Genomic DNA, 19,397 nt, shown 5'->3' on the forward strand with positions numbered 1-19,397 from the left:
ACATTAAATACATCAATAAACTTTGCCTACCTCCTTCCGCTTTCCAAGGGTGATAAACTTGAACTCAGTCTGCTAAACCTTTAGCTTCGACACTTCGTGATGATGCTCCTTACATAAGATAACCAACAAAGAAAAACGTAAGGCAAGCCACAGTGACACAAACTTTGACAAGATTAACACATTACGTTAGAAGTAGATTTTACATGTTTTACCGACTCTGAAGTGAGATGGAGCATGTTGCTTTCCGAGGCAGGAGCAAACTTTCTTCGGCAAAAAGGAAATAGGCCGTTTTCAAAATAAAGGCACAAACGAAAAACGGTAACACAACAACACTTTAAAATAAAATCACTGCCATTTACAGTTTTTCCTTATGATGTTGAAAAAGAATAAAACTTTTTATTATTATTTCAATTATGGAATCCAGCGACAGTTCAAGAGGAGAGACCCCACCCCCACCCCCACAAGTTCAGTTAAGCCATTGCACACAAATGGAAGCATGTACAAAAACAAAATATTCTATTCAATATCTTTATCGTACATTTTTGCATTAAAACAAGCTTCATTTTGGTGTGAGAAGTTGTGTGTTTTATCCGTTCCGACAAAGGTCTCGGCTTGAATACGTCGAATGCTTCCGTATTGAAAAAAAGACACTTGGAAGATGTTTTTTTAAGAAATGTCCACTGGCCTTTGAGTAGTAGTGGGATGAGTTCGGAGCAAAGATTTCATCATTTTTTTGTACTCAGAAGGAGAAGTACTTGGTAAACCACTCCTGTTTCAGCTCCTCTCGCCCCCTCTGCTCCAGATATGGGCCCCTACAAAAACAAATAAACATTTATTTAGAGTGTCTTAATTTGAAATGGTTGCAAACCAAAATGTGAGCCATTGGCCGTTAAATAAAATGTTTTTTTTATAGTGTTTTCTTTGATTCTTTCTAATTCAAAAAAGAACTGCATGTTCTCCGAAAATGTAAACCTTGCAGAAGGGGTGGACCACCTTGCCAACTTGCAATAAAAAAGCATTTTCAGTCAGTCTCAGCATACCCTGACCAATCAGCCTCTTTAACATTTTGCTATAATCAGGTAGCAGCTGCCGCAAGCTGGCCCAGTCCCAGTAGAAGATGGAGGAAAACAGGAATTGACTGTGAGCTGAGCTGCTGCTGAAGAAACTTGGAGAAACTTTTGTGTATACGCGGTGGTTTTTATCATATTAAAAGAAGTCTTGGGATTCACTTTACATTGAGTTATAAAGAAACTGGGAACAAAGATGGGAAATAACAAAAAAACATGCTTGTTGCTTTTGTATTTAAAAGATACAAATTCTCTGCAAAGTCATTACCCTATTGTTATTTCAGTTCTATTTCTTGAAGTGGAGCTATTTGAACTATGCTGTTGTGTAGTTAAATATAAAGATAGATGATATTTCAGAGGGGGCTTATTTAGAGTTCCTTCATCTTTTGGGGTAAAAGTTCAGTTTTCAGTACAGACAAAAATAAGCATGGAGAAAATGACATTGGTTATTGTTATTAAAAGTGTAAGCATTCAATAATGACTCCTTGGTTGTAAGCATTAGTGATTACAGTTTGGTTGTGCTGCCGTTGAAAAACAAAAAGAAACTATAGTATCAAGAGAACCAAAAAATGATCCAGGTGCTAATGCAACACCTCTGGTCAGTTCAGTCCAGATGATTCTGCTACAACTTTGTCCTTTTTGCAAAAACTAATTGCAAATGTATTTTTTCATTAAAGGCAATGAAAAAAAAAAGAAAAAAAAAGAACTTTTTTTACTTTTGTTTCTTTACTTAAGTAAAGGAGTTGAATCAGTACTTTTACGTTTACCAGACTATTTTTCTACATACAAATCCATACTTTTGCCATCTATAACTAGGAAGCAGTTGCTTTCAGCTGCTTTTAAAAAACAAACAACGCTCAGAAACACTAGAAACATCCTGTATCAGTACCAGTAGATTAGGCTCTTTTGATCTGTGTTGATGCAACGAGGCTCCTCCTACCTGTTTGAGTGGCTCTGCAGGTACGTGTGTGGATCCTAGCAGGAAGGCGACACGTAGCGGATGCCCGTCTGTGGCGAGGGGCAGACGGGCAGCGGGGCGGTGGGCGCCGGGGTCGGGGGGATGCAGGAGGTGCGGGACCTGGACGAGCGGAAGATGGAGGGGGAGGAGGGCTGGCCCAGCGATAGGGAGGTGTGCATGTGCGGCAGGGAGGAGGTGGAGTAGTGCGGGGAGGGGTGAACGTGGGAGCTGGACTGGTGGGGGAGGGTCGAGGAGGAGTGCTGATGGAGGGAGGCGGGGGAGGGGGAGGAGGAAGAGGTGGAGGAGGTGTAGGAGCGGAAGGTGCTCCTGTCGAAGGTGGTGGCGGTGGCGCTCGGGACGCTGGTGGGACACGCGGGAGACTCCGTCTGCTTCCGCTGTTGATGACAAACAGCAGAGTCCAGGGCGACTTGTAGGACTTTGCATTTCATGAACATGGCAATGATCCTCAACCAGCGAGTCAAAGGTGTGCAATAAATGTTATGTGAGTAATATTTGGAGATTCTGAAGAAGAAAGCGACATCAATGCAGCACCCAAACCTGGATACCGCAGCCCCGTTCTAAACTAGCATGAGGCTACCTCGCTAAACTAGTGAGAGATGGGATCAGGCAGCTTCAAAGCAACCTGGACTGACTGGACACGAGAAATAAATCAAAAGGATTCAGACAGTGTGAGGTTACCGGTACACAGAACTCAGGAGATTATTTACACTGTACTGTAGTTCATTCATCTTTTAATCAGGTCCATTTGTTTTGAGATAGTAGCGGTGGTTTTGTATTTTTTTATCTAATTTTATTACAATCATTATTCAGAAGGACAAATGATTTTCAGTGTTGCATGCAGCCGTCAGATTGTCACGTCTTCTGACTCAGGAGTGTGTTTGATATTTGGAAGAAGAAGAAGAAGAAGAAGAAGAAGAAGAAGATTTTTATAATCACATTTATTTACAAAATACAGGCTAAAAACTTATGCACATTTTCCTAACATAAATAACTGATTAAACAAAGAATTAAATGAACTAAAAAAATATAATAATGAACAACAACACAAAATCAAAACCAAGCCAAAAGAGACAACCCATTCAAAACAAAACGAAAATAAAAATAAAATATTAAATAAATAAATACATAAATAGACAAATAAAAATAAAAACACAAAAAAAAACACAAACACAAATCAAAAGCCAAAAAAAGAAAACATTCAACCTTTTAGTGCATCCGAAAAAAATAACTTATTGTTTAAAATAGCACACAAAGTATTCTTGTGGCACCAGATTTTTTGGAAAGCGTCAAGGTCTTTCACCATTTTAAAAAAAGAAAACTCTAGGTGGATTCGGGAACGCAGGTTGCGGCGCCACACCATTGTTGCATCATCGCTACCGAGACTTCTATTTTATTTTACGTACCATAAATAAAATTTGTGATTGTAAAACTCTGATTAAAAGAACTAAAAACATTTGTTAAAACAATAAAAAATGCAGTGAGTCTAAAACAATCAATAAAAATGTGAAAAACCGTTTCGCTGGAGTCGCAGAAGGGGCACTGGTTGGACACAGCAGGGTTAATGATTGAGATAAAAGCATTGGAGGCAATGGCCCCATGCAGGATCCGCCACTGAAGATCTCCTGTTCTTTTCTTCAGTGGCGGCTTGTACAGGACCCTCCAGTGGGGTGTACCGTCCAGTCTTTTACTCCACGCACACGTTCTTTTCCCCAGAATCTTTTGGTTAAAAACTTGGACGCACACTTTATAGAGGTCCTTCTTCTTAGTGTGACCAAGGTGAAGGGATGTGGTCTTCAGTAGAGGGCCTTCGGTCTCAAGGCGAGGGGTGATTTGTAAAGCCGGGAAGGGTTCTGTGGTGTCTGGCTCTGTGCCTGACTCCAGCTGCACGAGGAGACTTTGTTCTCCAGGGGATAGTCTCTCCCTCCACAGCTGGAGCAGTCTCTCCGTCATCCTGGTGGACTGCAGGCCCAGCACACTTCCCACAGTCTGGTGGTCACCAAGGGTCGGTCCCGCCGCTTGAACCAGGCGCTGCAAGTCCACGGTGTTTGTCCTGAGCAGAGCAGCCGTCAACCCGGGCGTCGCACCACTGGAAATGTCCAATCTGGCACCATGAATGAGTGGTTCTTTTAAAAGCCAGAACAGAGAATCGGAGGTGTTTTTTTCTTTGCTGCTTTTAAAAAAAGCCCATACTTTAAAAACACTTTGATAAAAAGGAGGAATCCCATTTAACTTTAAAAAATTGGAATCTATTAAAAACAGAGCAGTATCCAGTCCCAGTTGACTCACCTCTCTGAAGATGCAGCTGGCCACACCCCTCCACACCAGGTCTGTTGGACCAGTCAGGAAGCGCTGGAGAAACTGCAGCCTGAAAGCTGCAGTCCTGCTGGCCAGGTGGATGAGGCCCTGTCCCCCCTCCTCTCTCGGTAAAAACAGCACCCCCTGTGGCACCCAATGTTTTTCATCCCAAAATCTATGACTTTTTCTTGGATTCTGACCATAAGTCCAGCTGGAGGATCCAGACAGGACAGTCGGTGCCACAGGAGGGACGCGACTAGGTTGTTTAAAACCAAAACTCTGCCTCTATAGGACTCTCAATGTCACTGTACAACACACGGATCATGGCAATGAAGCCAGGGCTGAAGCCAAACCTCCCCATGACTTTCCAGAGGAAGCTGTGTTCAACCCGGTCAAAAGCCTTTTCCTGGTCTAGCGAAATGAGACCAGTGTCAATACCCAATGAGCTGGAGACCTCCAAAATATCCCGAATTAGGTAGACGTTGTCTACCATGGACTTGCCGGGTATTTTATAATCCACGCAGAGAAGGGACACCGGGCGCCAGTTCTTAATCTCCTGCAGTTGTCCTTTTTTAGGAAGGAGAGTCACCACTGCTCTTCGACAGGAGAGAGGGAGGGAACCGCTGTCCAAGCTTTGGTTCAGAACCTGGAGCAGGTCAGCTCCTAGAATGTCCCAGTACTCTTTGTAAAACTCAACGGTGAGTCCATCGATCCCCGGGGATCTCCGTCCCTGCATGCCCTTCAGGGCAGCCGTTAATTCCTCCAGCTGTAGAGGGAGGTCCAGCTGTGCATTTGTGTCAGCTGACACCTACGGGAGAGTTCTGATTAGGGTCTTCCTCCAGTTCAACGTCTTCCTCATACTCCGACGAGTAAAGCTGGGAGAAGAACTGCGTGGCTCTGCTCCTGATCTCCTGGGGCTCGGTCAGCTCCTGCCCGGTGTTCGTCAGCAGGCAGTGGATGTCCTTGTGCTGTCCGTTCTTCTTCTCCAGGCCGAAGAAGTAGCCAGAGGGAGCATCCATCTCTGAGATGTTCTGGATCCGGGACCGGACCAGCGCCCCCTGTACCCTTGAGTCCAGCAGGCTGGCTAAGGCCATCTTTTTGGAGTTGAGGACTTCAATGCGCCCTCGATTTCCTGTGGAATAGCCAAGCGCTTCTAATTCCACTATTTCACTCTCCAGGTCTTTGATTGATCTACATGTATACTGTGTGACATTGAGAGTGTACTGCTGACAGAGTAGTTTAATTTGTACTTTTCCATGGTCCCACCACTGACTAAGACTACTAAAATCAGATATTTGATTTTTAAAACCACACCAGAAAATTTTTAAAACTTCTTTAAAACCTTTATCTAAAATCAAAGCAGAATTAAAATGCCAGTAGGCGCTCTTTGGTAAAATATTTTTTAGTATGACGTCACATAAAACCAGAGAGTGATCAGAAAAAACAGATGGCACAATCCTACAATCTTTAAAAACATTAAAATGATGCTTAAAACAATAAAACCTGTCTAACCTCGCTAGAGAGACTCCGTTCTCTCTCAGGTGGGACCAGGTGTACTGACGACAGTCTGCATGCATCCTCCTCCACACATCCACCAGGTCATGGGAGTAGACCAGCTGCTTCAGAGTGTGCTGGGAAGCTGGATGTGGCTCTGTGGTTGCGGTCTAAAAACTCATCTTCAGTACAATTAAAATCCCTGCCCAAAATTAAATAATCCTCTGAGCCGCAGCTGTTTAACTTATTATTAACAATTTCTAAAAACCTCTTCCTCTCTGCTCCATGGTTTGGTGCATAAATGTTCATAAAAAACAGATTAAAACTGTGGACCTTGGCTTTGACCAGCAGGCATCTCCCCTTCACCACCTGCTCCACCTCCACAGAGGATGGAGAGAACCTCTTGGAGAGGAGGATGCCCACTCCTCCACTTGCTGTGGTGTTGTGGTTTAAAGACACGCTGCCCTCCCACTCCTTCTCCCAGCACCCCTCAATACTTGGGTCACTGTGGACCTCCTGAAGAAATAAAGTGTCCAAGTGCTTTCTTCTTGCTGTGTCCAACACAAGTGCCCTCTTTTTTGGTTCTCTGGCTCCATTCACATTGAGCGTTCCAATTTTTAAAACATCCATGTTTGGGATTAAAAAGCACTAAAATAAGAAAATAAAAACACAGATAAAAATAAAATCCCTGTCATCATTTTAAAAATGTATTTCTTTTCGGACTCGTATAAGGTGCTTTTTTAACCTGAAGATTTCTTGCTCAGTTAAATCTGATGAAGATTTGTTTTTATAACAGACAGAAAAAAGGTGACTTTGTCAGGAAAGTGCATGTCAATGTTCAGGTTTTTAACTCCTTTTGTTTTTTGCAAAAAACTTTTTATCATCTTTGCTGAATAAAAATGTTTCTCTCTATTAGCTAGAGGTGTTGTTAAAACTATTTGTGAGAGCGACAATTCGCTGCAGTCAGATATGGCGCCCTCACTGTCACTGCTGTCTTCTGCAGCAGCTCCAGCCCCCAGTCTACCAGTTTTCCCTCCCCCCTCATTTGACACTGTCTGTTTCCTTTTGCTGCGTCTCTGAGACACAGCAGTTTTCCATTCCGGTGTTTCACCCAGACCATCAGTTTGTTCAGTCACACAAGAAGACCCACCACCAGTTTTCTCATCCACACCACCCAGTGCTTCAAACACACCTCCACCCATCTATCAACCACCTATCGTGTCCTCTGAAGGATCTTTTTCTTTTCTTTTTCCTTCACCTGATTTTTCCACCTCACCCGTTTCCTTCACCTCACCTGTCTCCCTCACCTCATCTGCTTCCAACACCCCAACATTTTCCCTCACCTCAACGAATTCATTCACCTCACCCGTCTCCCTCACCACACCCGCACCCAGCCCCGCTACCTTCCCTAATTCCTCCACCTCACCTACTTCTAACCCCCCACCTCACCCGTCTCCCCTCCCTGACTCCCTGACTCACCTGTCTCTCCCAACTCACCCTCTTCCATCTCCTCGACCTCTCCACCTTCGTTCTCTCTCACCTCCTGCTCCTTCGCTCCCTCTTCCCTGCTCGGGCCAGCGGTGCCCCCCGCATCTCTGGAGTTTCTCCGTCGTGGAGCGGGGACGGGCTTTCCGCTCGGAGCTGCCGCAGCCGCGACTGCCACACCGCCGACCGGACCCGTCGCGTCAGCACCCGCCCGGTTTCGGACAGGCTCTGACGAGGTGTCCCTCCGCCCCACAGCCGAAGCATTTTACCTCCGATGATGTAGCAAACAGAGTATAATCGAAGTCATCCACTCGTACGATGAATCGATAGTTGAACTCTTGTGCCCTGTTATTTAATATCATGTAAACCTGCCGCCTGTGCGACACCACATGGCGAAGCAGCGGAGATTTACACCCAGAAAGCAACTTTCTGATCGGGGAGACCACCTTACCCTGCCGGGACAGTTTTTGGAGCAGGAACTTGTCGCTGATGAAGGGGGGGACGTTGGACAGGGTGATCCGGGCTGCCGGCTGTGTGAGCGGCTGCACCGCCTCGAACAGCCCGATCACCGTCACCCCGGTCTCTACCAGCAACTTTACCTGCTTCACCTTCTCTAAAAACAGGACCACAGCTCAGTTCATTCGGGCTGCCGACTTCACCGAGCTGTGTCCGATCCGCTCCCCGACGGCTAACGCTACATCTTCTACGTTGCACGAGGAGCCGGCACCTAGTTTAATGCCGTGCTTCCTTGACAGGGAGGAGAACCCTGCGGCCGCCATGACGGCGCACCTGGTCTCCTCCTCCCGACCAGACGGCGTCTGGCCGCAAAACACGACAAAACAAACACTAAAAACTAAACTAACTCACACTAAAATAAACTACACAAATACACAAAAACAACCACCAAAGTGTAAAGAATAGAATAAAGTTATAGGTAGCGCAATCGCTTTCAATTTTCTCTCTCCCTCTCATGCTCCTTCCGCTCAGAAGAAGAAGAAGAAGAAGGAGAAGGAGAAGAAGAAGAAGAAGAAGACAACGAAAAAAAAAGTCCTCTGTCGCTACACAACGATGTACACAAGTAACGTGAAGCCGGGACCGCCGGTCCGGTTGACAAACATCGTAAAGTAAAAAAAAAAATGTTACGCAACAACGATGTCAATAATCCATAAAAAAGTCTTAAACTAAGACAATAAAATGGTTTCGTAATATTTATATCTTTATTAACTAAGTGTAGCAGTATGAACCCAAATAGTGCGTTGATTACCCGTAATGCCATTGGTGGCAGTGACGGGCCAAGCCGTATAAAAACGTCCATCTTCGCCAGCTCTTGGTTCTGCGCCTTCCGTCATTTGGACGTCATTTCCGGTCGGGGTTTTAGTTTGGATGCTGCAATTGTGGCCTGTGCATGCTGCCCGGGCTTTGTGAATTTCTGGAGCTCCCGGCAGTAAACGCCAGTGTTGGAGATTGTCCCCTTAGATTGTCCCCTTCGTGCCTCCTCCTGCATGTGCAATAGAACCTTACTGAGAGGACTGGCTGCAATCACCCCAGTTTCTGCTGCTCTCTCTACCGTCCTGTCAACTGTTTTGTCGACTGCTCCGTCGAGCCCTGTGTCCCGACTCTGTTGCTTCGCCGCTGCTGCCTCGCCGCTGTGCCTCGCCGCTGCCGCTGCTTCACCGCCGCCACCTCGCCGCTGCTGCTGCTGCTTCACCACCGCCGCCTCACCGCTGCTGCTGCTGCCGCTTCGCCGCTGCTGCTGAGCCGCCACCGCCTCCCCGTCGCTTCGCCCAGTGTATTGTGTGTGGGTAAAAGAGAGAGCGTGTGTTCGTGTGAGAGAAGGTGAGCGATTGTTAAAATTGTTGTTAGTTTTTATTGTATTAATTGTTGTTTTTCCTTCTTTTAGTTGTTGGAGACTGGTGGTGGCAGTACCAGTGTGGTGGTGGTGGTGGTGGAGACCCTCCACATTTGGTGTGCTGTGTCTCGGGAGTGGTTTCCTTTTGTTTTGTGCACAAGTATAACTTTAGACTTTGTTTTTTTGGGATTTGTTATTATTTGTTATTTTCAGCTTCACCCCTCACACTGGTCCATGACCATTCAACCAGCTCCAGCTTTTGTTTGTTTTTACTCAAAAAGAAAAGATTTTATTCACTGTCTCTTGTATTCAATAAAAGTTGTATTTTTCATTATCTGAGAACCACATCCTGCATCCGTTACCGGGTAGCAAACCTGTGTGTCTTGTTTAGTTTAGTTAATGCCTGGGTGAAATTCCCAGGGTGGTGTTGTCGGTCCCCATTTCTCTTGTTTTGCTAATCCATTTTATCATTAGTTCGATTCTGTTCAGTTCACCCCTACCCTCGCCACAACTTGGCGTTGTCGGCAGGATTCTCGGTTTAAACGGTCAAGACGTGTGTTCTCTGTTTGGTTTTTTTTGTTTGTTTTGTCTTTCTATTTTTGGGTTTTTTTTCTTTTGAATGTGTTTTTTACTTGTATTAATCCTGTTTCTTATTGTGTGTAGATTGGAGCATATTGGTGACAGAGCAGCAGTGACTTCTTGAGTACCCTCGTGAATGGTGGTGAGGTTTTATTCTAGGTGTAACTTTCCCCCTTTTATCTTTTGAGTGCTATTGCATCATAGCAATTGTTTTTGTTTTAGGGAATTCTTTTTTTTAGTCATGGAGGAGGGAATACAAGAGCTTAGGGACTTGATCGCACATTTAAAAGCCGATAACGAGAGGTTGTGAGGGGAACAGGCTGGCCCTAGTGGTTTACCGTCCACCTTGTCTGCCCAACCAGGACTAATTTTTGTATCTAGGGATAGGAAGTGTCCCATTTTTAGGGGATGGTCAGGTATAGGTTTGAGTGAGTGGGTGGAGGAGGTACAGGCGAGCATGAGGGCTCTGCGCTTATCCCGATCCTTCCAGGCGTTCTTCCTGTTTGACCATCTGGAAGGGGAGGCTAAGGAGGAGATACGGTACCGCTCTGCCGCTGAGAGGGAGGATCCTGCAAGAATACTTGCCATTTTAGAGGAGCTCTATGGGTGCACAGAGTCTTATGTGGCACTGCAGCAGGCCTTTTTCTCCAGAAGACAGCAAGAGGGAGAAACTCTTCAGGAGTTCTCTCTTGCCTTGATGGGTCTCATGGGGAAGGTAAAGCAGTGTGCCCCTACTGCCATGCCCAATGCTGAGACGCTTTTGAGAGACCAGTTCGTTGAGCATGTCCTGAACTGTTCCTTGCGGTGTGAGCTGAAGCAGTTGGTGCGTCGGCAACCCGATTCCACTTTGTTGGATGTAAGAGCTGAGGCCATCCGCTGGGAACGTGAAGGTTCGCTTGGTGGTGCGAGGGGCCGCAGTCAATCAGTTTCCACTGTGTATGGTGTTCAGTATGGCGTTTCTGGCAGCCCCCAAGCTGCTGCGCAGTCAGAGATGAGCGAAATGAGTGATATGCTACGGCGTCAGCAGGAGCAGCTTAATCAGCTGATGGCCAGTATCGCTCAACTGCAGAACTCCAGTCAGCACCGCCGTCCACCCCGATCCGGACCTTTAGTATGTAGGCGTTGTAACCAGCCTGGGCACTTTTCGCACGAGTGTGATGGGGTGCGTGTTCCGCCTCGTTCACAGTTCTCTCTTCGACCTCAGTCAAATTCTGGTCAGCAGTCTCAATCCCCTTCTGTGGCGGAAAACCAGTGCCCGTCAAACTGCAGAGCCACAGTTTGGACAGGGCCGTTACTGGCTCACAGGCTGTTTTATCTGACGTGGATGCTTCCGGATTAATTTCATCTTGCTCTCATTTAGATGTGAACATGAGTGGCGTTAGGGTCCCTTGTGTTGAGTGTTTCTTTCCGCCAGCATCTTGAGCCTTTGGGCCAGGAACGCCTCCGTGCCTGCCATTGGTTAGAGGTCAGGGCTGCCAATGGCCTGACTATCCCTTACCTCGGGTACTTGGAACTTGATGTGCAACTGTGTGGTAAAACCATGCCCCGTTGTGGTGTCCTGGTCGTGAGGGACCCACCTGTAGTGATGGTCCGCGGACACCCGAGGCTCCGACACATGCGCTGTTGCTCATGAAGCAAACGTATCGAAACACTGTGCCGAGGCGCGGTTTGGTCACGTGACTAGTGACGTCCGAAGCAGTTGAGCGCTTCGCACGTCAAATGAATCACCTGATTGGTTCGGTTTGTCATGTGAATCGATTGTGTTTAGGGATAGGGCATCCCTATTTAATGGCGCTAATTTCAAAAAAAAATTGCAGAGTAGGTTGGTTTTGTTGCTGTTGGTTGTCAGTTTTTTGAGAGTTAGTAGTAGATAGATCCATATATACACCGTGTGCACAATTATTAGGCAAGTGACTATTTTGACCATATGATCATTTTATCCTTATTTTCCAACCCCAAGCTGTATAAACTTGAATGCTAAGAGGATATAATGCATATTAGATGATGTGTATTTGTATAACGAGGGAGGGTGTGGCCTAAGGACATCAACGCCCTATATCAAGGTGTGCATAATTATTAGGCAGATTCTTCTCCTCGGGAAAAATGGGCCAAAAAAGAGATTTGACTGACTCTGAAAAGTCAAAAATTGTAAAAAGGTCTTTCAGAGGGATGCAGCACACTTGAAATATCTAAGATATTGGGGCGTGATCACAGAACCATCAAACGTTTTGTAGCAAATGGTAAACAGGGTTGCAAGAAACGTGTTGAGAAGAAAAGATGCAATTTAACTGCAGAAAATTGAGAAGAAACAAACTTGAAGCCACCAGGAACCCATTATCCTCCAGTTCTGCAATATTTCACAACTGCAACCTACCTGGAGTGTCAAGAAGTACAAGGTATTTAGTTCTCAGAGACATGGCCAAGGTCAGAAAGGCTGAAACCCGACCACCTCTGAACAAGACACACAAGTTGAAACGTCAAGAATGGGCCAAGAAATATCTGAAGACAGATTCTTCAAAGGTTTTGTGGACTGATGAGATGAGAGTGACTCTTGTTGGAAAGGATTGAAGGGCCCGTGGTTGGATCAGTAATGGCGACAGAGCTCCACTTCGACTCAGATGCCAGCAAGATGGCGGTGGGGTACTGGCAGAGATGCCCACGAGTCTTTGATTTAGAGTCCGAGTCGAGTCACGAGTCTTCGGCCTCGAGTCGAGTCAATTCTCGAGTCTTTGAGGGGCAAGACTCGTCGAGTCGCGAGTCTTTGATTTAGAGTCCGAGTCGAGTCACGAGTCTTTACACACACACACACACACACACACACACACACACATATATATAAAATGACATAGCCTCTGGCTGAAATACAGTATATCCAAATTTTTATTCAGACTTTTTTTTTTAAAAAACAAAAATAGATGGCATTTATAATAATAAATAATATCAAATAATAAAATAGATAAAATAAAGTAGTAAAACTGTCTGTCCTTTCCATGGGCCTTAACTATTACTAAACTAACCCATGTGTGGAAAAAAGAAAAGAAAGAAAGCCTCCAAGAAGGTGAACTTAGTTACATTTAAAAAAGAAAAACATTAGGCTGCCTCTCAGTGGCCGAAAGACTGAAAAATTATACAACTGAACTTAAGTTACATTTAAAAAAAATATTAGGCTGCCTCTCAGTGGCTGAAAGACCATCAAAATTATGCAACTGAACTTAGATACATTTAAAAAAAAATATTAGGCTGCCTCTCAGTGGCTGAAAGACTGAAAAATGATGCAACTGAACTTAAGTTACATTTCAAAAATTATTAGGCTGCCTCTCAGTCGCTGAAAGACCATCAAAAATTATGCAACATGCTTGTTACATTTCAGAAAAATTAAGCATGACAGGTTTGTTGCACTAAGCCTGGCTCTGTGCGGGCGCATTATAATACCTCCGTGACTAAATACCCTCTCTACTGGTGCACTGGTAGCAGGGACACTAAGCACTCTCATAGCCACCCTATGAAGTCTGGGGAAACCCTTAGTATGTCGATTCCAGAATTCCAGACAGTCTGTTTGCGTTTCTTCTTCATCGGCCGCAGTGGACTCCGAATTCTGGATGTAGCGCTTGAGTTCAGCCCTGACAGATGAGGCATGGTCTGGGTTCTTCTTGCTTTTCTTCCGATAGGCTGAGAACAGGCGAGGAACTTGACTGCTCCTTGTCATCTTCACCACCGCTGCTGTTCTCTTGACGTACAGTGACTTGAGAAGCATCAGCCAAGACATGATCTGAAAAATGTCCACAAAAAACATGGTTAGTTACATTATGTTCATCAGATCATGATCTTAGTTATACAAATAGTGATGATTAAATTAAGGAATATATAAGTTAAGGAATCTATCACAAGTAAACTTACCCATTACCATCTCCTTCACATCACTCTTGACATCATTTGGGATGGGAACATCATGCTCCAGCCAAAAGAGGCAGTAGTATGGGTCCAGTAGTGCAGCCATCATGTAAACCTTATCTCCAAAGGGCAGGTCTCCTGCAGGCTTGTCCGACTCCTCCATTCTGACATTTACGAACATCCCCTGAAACAAAATCAGATCATCAAATTCAGCTTTACGGTCAGATCACAGGTTTACAGAAGTAAAGAAGTGGGTGAAAATGTTTTGTTTTTATAGCTACCATCATACCTGAAAACGGCGTTGGAGGGACTGCTGTAGGGCTTTCACTAAACCGCGCAGGTAATGAGCTTTCTTCTGCATACTGTTGAGGTGGCTGTTGAGTGATAGAATGCTAGGGAGAGCCGCACTGAGAGTAACCACCTTCTCTGCTTGTGTGAGATCTGTTGCTTGAAGAAACGGGCCCAGAATTTCCACAAGCTCTTTCAGCTGGCTCAACTCTCTGCCTGTTAGGCACAGGCTTTTGTGTCTTTCATCTTCCAGGAGAGTGTTAAGGCTTTGGGGATCAAGGTCAGTGACTGCCTGTACAAGGCGGAGAGTCGAGTTCCAACGAGTTGCTACAGCAGAGGGGATGCTCCGATTGGCTCCATACGTTTTCTTAAAAGCTTAAAAGTCCACAAGTTGTATGAAGTAAACTGCAGAATTTTGTCACCTTTGCCAATGCACAGTTAATAATTTTGGTCTCTTTCAGTCCATCTCGCACGACGAGCTGCAATGAATGGGCAAAGCACTGCAGCCGCTGTTGCCGGCAGCTACTCTGGATGGTGTCCACATCTTCTTGGAGGGTTTCACCTGTATCCTCCCATAAGTCATCATTTTCTAGCTCATCATCATCTTCACCCTCGTCATCCAACTCATGCCTCTCAGCTGTAGTTGTTGAGGGGAAACAAACTGTAAAGGCCTTCTTCATATTTGAAGCGTTATCACTGATAATGTAATCTAATTTGTGTCTTACATTAAATTTGTCACATATCTCCTCAAATTGTTCACTGATTCTGATTCCAGTGTGTGAACCTGTGAATCTATCACAACTTAAGAGAACTGTCTGCAGTCTTGAGACACTGTTCTTCTCCATTTCCATGAAGTGGGCCTTTACACCTAGAAAGCCTTGCATGCTCCTGTCAGTCCAAATGTCCACAGTCACAGACACAGTGTCTGCTTTTTGTAATTTGGATTTGATCTTGTACTCTTTGTCGGATGCTAGATCACTCAGACGTCTGGTAACGGTGTTTCGACTTACTGGGCAGTATTTTTCATCCACCACTGACATGAAGTTCTGGAAGCTGGGTATGTCAACCAAGGACAGAGGAAGGTTGCATGAGATGATGAGGTCATGAATTATGGAGTCAGTAATGGTCTTCTGTCGGGGATGGCCCTGGCTGTATGTTTTCACTCCTTGTTTTAGTCCCACAAAGGAATCGAGGCTGCTCTGAGTCTGACCCTCTTGGGCTTCTCCACAGGAAACTTTTTTGGCTGCCTTATATTCAGCATACCTGTAGATGAACAACATGGGAGGTTGCTCATTTTTGTAACACAAACACTAGTAGGGTTGCCACCTCCTAGAGTTTCAAATCCGGGACATGGGGGGGAGGCGGAGGCATCCCCGAAATATACGGGTAAAAAGTGAAGTGCGTATATTTACGGGAGGGTTGGCAACCCTATCTAGACCACAGACGGAAATCAAATGAGGTTTTGTCATTTTCCCTAAACAACGGGACAAATTGTGTCCCGGGAGAGATTTTATTTTTCCCGGGACAGGTGGTGAAAAAAGAGAACAATTCTGGGAAAAACGAGACGGGTGGCAACCCTAAACACTAGTGTGATAAGCTAGCGCAACAAGCTAGCGCAACAAGCTAGCTTGTAAAACGGCGGTAACCAAGCCGTGGTGTTTGTTTAACGTTACACTGCGGTCTCGTTAAACACCACGGCCCGACCGTTTCTTCTTGGTAATGCACTAAGCTAAACAATAACTAGACAATGTATGCAAAAACACTATGAGTACAACTTACCTTTCCTTGTGCACCTTTTCAATGTGCCGCAGGAAGTTGCTGGTTGTGGAACCTTTTTCTTTTATTGTCCTTTTGCAGCATTTACATTTTGTAGTTCTGTCTCTGCCGTTCTGTTTGAAGTTTGTGTAGCAGTACGTTAATATAAAGGGTAGCGAACCTGGCGGTGGACTTTCTTTAGCAGCAGCTGCTCCACTTGCACTTGCCATGATGACTGATAATGAAGGAGAGAGGGAGGGATGTGACGCGATGCGTCGCGCATCGGAGGTGGTTTTGTGAAAAATAAATAAATAAATAAAACAACAAAAAAATAAAATTAAATTAAAGATTGCCCACGAGTCTTTGATCTCGAGTCGAGTCAATTCTCAAGTCTTTTAGGGTCGAGTCCGAGTCGAGTCTGGAGTCTCCAAAAATACGACTCGAGTACGAGTCTTTAACTCGAGTCCCCATCTCTGGGTACTGGTATGGGCAGGTATTGTTAAAGATGAGCAGTTGGACCTTTTTGGGTTGAATATGGACTCAAAATCAACTCTCAGACCTACTGCCAATTTTTAGAAGACACTTTCTTCAAGCAGTGGTACAGGAAAAAGTCTGCATCTTTCAAGAGGACTTTGATTTTATGCAAGACAATGCTCCATCACATGCATCAAAGTATTCCACTGTGTGGCTGGCCAGTAAAGGCCTTAAAGATGAAAAACTAATGACATGGTCCCCCTTTTCACCTGACTTAAACCCTATTGAGAACTTTTGGGCCGTTCTTAAGCAGGACATTTAGAGTAAAGGTAAACAGTGCACCTCTCTGAACAGTGTTTCGGCAGCTGTACAAAAAGTTGATTCTGACCAGATCAAGAAACTGACTAAACTCCGCGAATGGAAGGCTTGTGAATGTTATTGAAAAGAAGGGTGGCTATACTGGTGACTGTTTTTTTTTATTATTATTATTAATATTCGGGACTGAGCCTCAGCGAAGGCCTGCTCTCATCATTATTATCATTATTATTATTATCATTATTATTATTATTATTATTATTATTATTATTATTATTATTATTATTATTATTATTATTATTATTTCTGCTGAAGTTCCACAGGCTGTCTAATACATTCAATGAGTGTTTGTGACCAGTGTATTCTTTCTAATGATCCATGAAAATACGTGTGAACGAAGTGAAAATACACCAGGCCAGGCAGAAAGTACCGCGCCGCACCGGTGGGGGCAGTGACGTGCCGGGAGGCTGATGACTGACTGACTGACAGCGCTATCAGGTGCAGTCAGGCACAGACGTAATAAATGAGTGAATGACGGTGGCCAACAGAGGTACAACACCGCCCCCAAGTGGTGAGCACTAAACAACACATGTGTGGGAGCTTTCTGACAGTGGCCACCTCTCTTTGAGCTGCAGCCAGTGATGGTCTTCATCCTCTCCCACACCTCCCTCATATTGTTGTTCTGCATCCTTTCTTCATTTTTCCTTCTGTGCTGCTCCCTCGCCTCCTTGACTTGGACTCTGAGTTCCCTCTGGACCCGCTGGAACTCCTGTCGCTCAGCATCTTTGAAGACCTTCTCCTGGTTCAGAAGGTCCTTGATGTCGCTGGTTCTCCAGGGCTTGTTGTTGGCAAAGCAGCGTCCAGATCCAACTTGAACAACAGCGTCCATACAGAAGTTTCTAAAGTCCGTAGTGCAGTCAACCATCTGGTCCATGTTGTGGTTGTGAGAGCCCTGCAATGCGTCCCAGTCTGTGGAGTCAAAGCAGTCTTTCAGAGGCTGCTCCATGTGACCAGCCTCTGTCGTGCCTTGTCTTGTCCAGTGGGTGAAGGGCCTGGGTTCTGGTCCAGGGCCTGGTTCTGGTACTCTCTTGTCCTGGGGGTCCCCATCCATCCGGGGGCCAGGTTGTGCTTCCTGTCCTCCATCCAGGGGTGTCTGCCTCCCAGCCCTCTGGTCCTGGCTCTTCGGGGGGCTGGTGGCCTCTGGCCAGAGGGGCTCACTGCTCTGGACCTCTTCCCCACCGGCTCTGAGTTCATCTGTTTACTATTTGAATGAGTTCATTTTTGGATCATTAATTATGTAAACTAATATCTGTTGTTGTTTGGACACAATACCTGTACATTGTTGCCAGTTGCTCTCCCAAGCCCTCACTTCCATCCAATTTTTTCTCTCTTTTTCTCTCTCTGTCCCTCCCTCAGTCCTGGCCACAATATCACTCATCCATCAAAATAGAATCAAAGCAGTCATCAGGTCCTTCCTGAACCCACCCGTGTCATTCACACCCTGGGCTCACAAGCTCCGCCTTTGAGAATCAAATCTGTCAGCCATCATGAAGACATTCAGACACACTTCTGCTGCTCATGATGGCCAGACAGGACAAGGGGAAAAAAAGATACCCCTCTGTCATTGTCAAGAAACATTTGAACATTGACACCATCACCTACCCTCACATATATTTGTATTTGTATTGATTTATTGAGCACAATTTAAAACAAGGAGGGAACGAAGCCCAAAGGGCTTGAACAGAGTTCTACTCCCATCATCTACAATCAATCCAAAGTCAAATGTCAACATAGGAAGAGAATCATGCTCTCAAGTGCTGCTGATAGAGCTAACAGGAAGTAGCCATCTGCACAGGGCTGCTGCTGATAGTGGAGCATCACGTGTGCTTCAGTAATCATCCAATCAGGAGTGTTGTGCTACGACTTTGAGGTTGACTTGTCAGGGGGAAGCAGTGGAATTGTGTGTATTTTTGTTTTGCTTGTGAGAGTGATGGTAGGGAGCCTCTAATGTTGACTGAAGGCCTTCTATTGGCTGCTTTTGTCATTTGCCACTTCATTTTGGGTTGGTCCAGAGGGAGGGGCTTGCTAGTTAAAAGCTGACCACCAAGGCTCAGGTGGTTGTGATGAGGCAAGACAAGGCATTGAAAGTCTTCAAACAGAATCCTAATGATCAGAGTCTTATTGTATATCAAAGATCACAAGCCAGGGTAGGAAGAATCATAAAGTGTGCAAAGAAAGAGGTAGGTAGGGACTAGTGTTTTCAATTCAAGAGGAGCAATTTGTCATCTCAATTGAAGCATCCAGTTTTCAGAGACATTTTGCTTTTCATGCTGATGAAGCTACTTGAAAACTCTGAAGTCACTTCTACTGATCTTTTGGAGCCGTTGGAGTCTCAGTCCATGGTGGGACTCGAACCAACAACCTTGTGATTCACAGTCAATTGTCTTATTAACTGAGCCATCTGTGGGCTGATGGGATGCAGCTCCTGGAGAACTGATTGACGCTCTTCTCTGAACAGTTGAAAAAATCTGCATACAATGTTGTTTTTTTCCAAGTACAAAGAATTTTAAATACTTTCATGAAAAGTTATAGCAAAATCTCAACATGTCTGAAAACCAGAAAAAAAACACATGCTATAGTATAAAGTACAAATATACACAGTAAAAACCTGGTCATGTGGTACCAAGTGGGATTTGAACCCACATCTTCTACAACCACAGTGAGAGATTTAGCCTACTGAGCTAACCACCTTGTTAGCCAGAGCACTGTGGAGGTCAATAGGTCACCCTGTTCATACATCCTATTATACATCCCACTGCTTCTGGTAAACACGTGACTATAAACTGTGTCATTATATCATACAGTGACCTATATATGATTGATTTGATGCTGATGATCTTCTATTATTCATCACTGATGAGGAAAT

At 45.0% G+C, this 19,397-nt stretch overlaps 1 protein-coding gene, 1 long non-coding RNA gene and 1 pseudogene across 2 annotated transcripts in view; 2 read left to right on the forward strand and 1 right to left on the reverse strand.

The window, feature by feature from the left end:
- Positions 1-19,397, forward strand: part of LOC142881690 (uncharacterized) — a 125,412-nt gene that overhangs the window by 94,381 nt on the left and 11,634 nt on the right. The window lies entirely within an intron of this gene.
- LOC142881683 (NLR family CARD domain-containing protein 3-like) overlaps positions 1-19,397 on the forward strand; it is a 101,564-nt pseudogene that overhangs the window by 70,533 nt on the left and 11,634 nt on the right.
- Positions 729-7,584, reverse strand: LOC142881685 (uncharacterized). The gene is made up of 3 exons (XM_076016099.1): positions 7,376-7,584; positions 2,008-2,490; positions 729-812 (listed from the first exon to the last, which is right to left on the reverse strand). The coding sequence occupies exons 1-2, from the start codon at positions 7,582-7,584 to the stop codon at positions 2,043-2,045; spliced, it is 657 nt and encodes a 218-aa protein (XP_075872214.1). The 3' UTR covers positions 729-812; positions 2,008-2,042.

This window comes from Nelusetta ayraudi, unplaced genomic scaffold (genome assembly GCF_046127955.1).
Source record: "Nelusetta ayraudi isolate G7.1 ecotype Tasmania unplaced genomic scaffold, CSIRO-AGI_Nayr_v1 ptg000216l, whole genome shotgun sequence".
Taxonomy (NCBI): domain Eukaryota; kingdom Metazoa; phylum Chordata; class Actinopteri; order Tetraodontiformes; family Monacanthidae; genus Nelusetta; species Nelusetta ayraudi.

Bases quoted from the DNA above. Each gene is read 5' to 3' on its own strand.
- LOC142881685 (XM_076016099.1), bottom strand. From the start codon at position 7,584: ATGCTTCGGCTGTGGGGCGGAGGGACACCTCGTCAGAGCCTGTCCGAA. The intron at 2,491-7,375 runs GTGAGAGAGAAC...TCGCTGGTTGAG, and splicing joins AGGGAGCGAAGGAGCAGGAG to GATCATTGCCATGTTCATGA.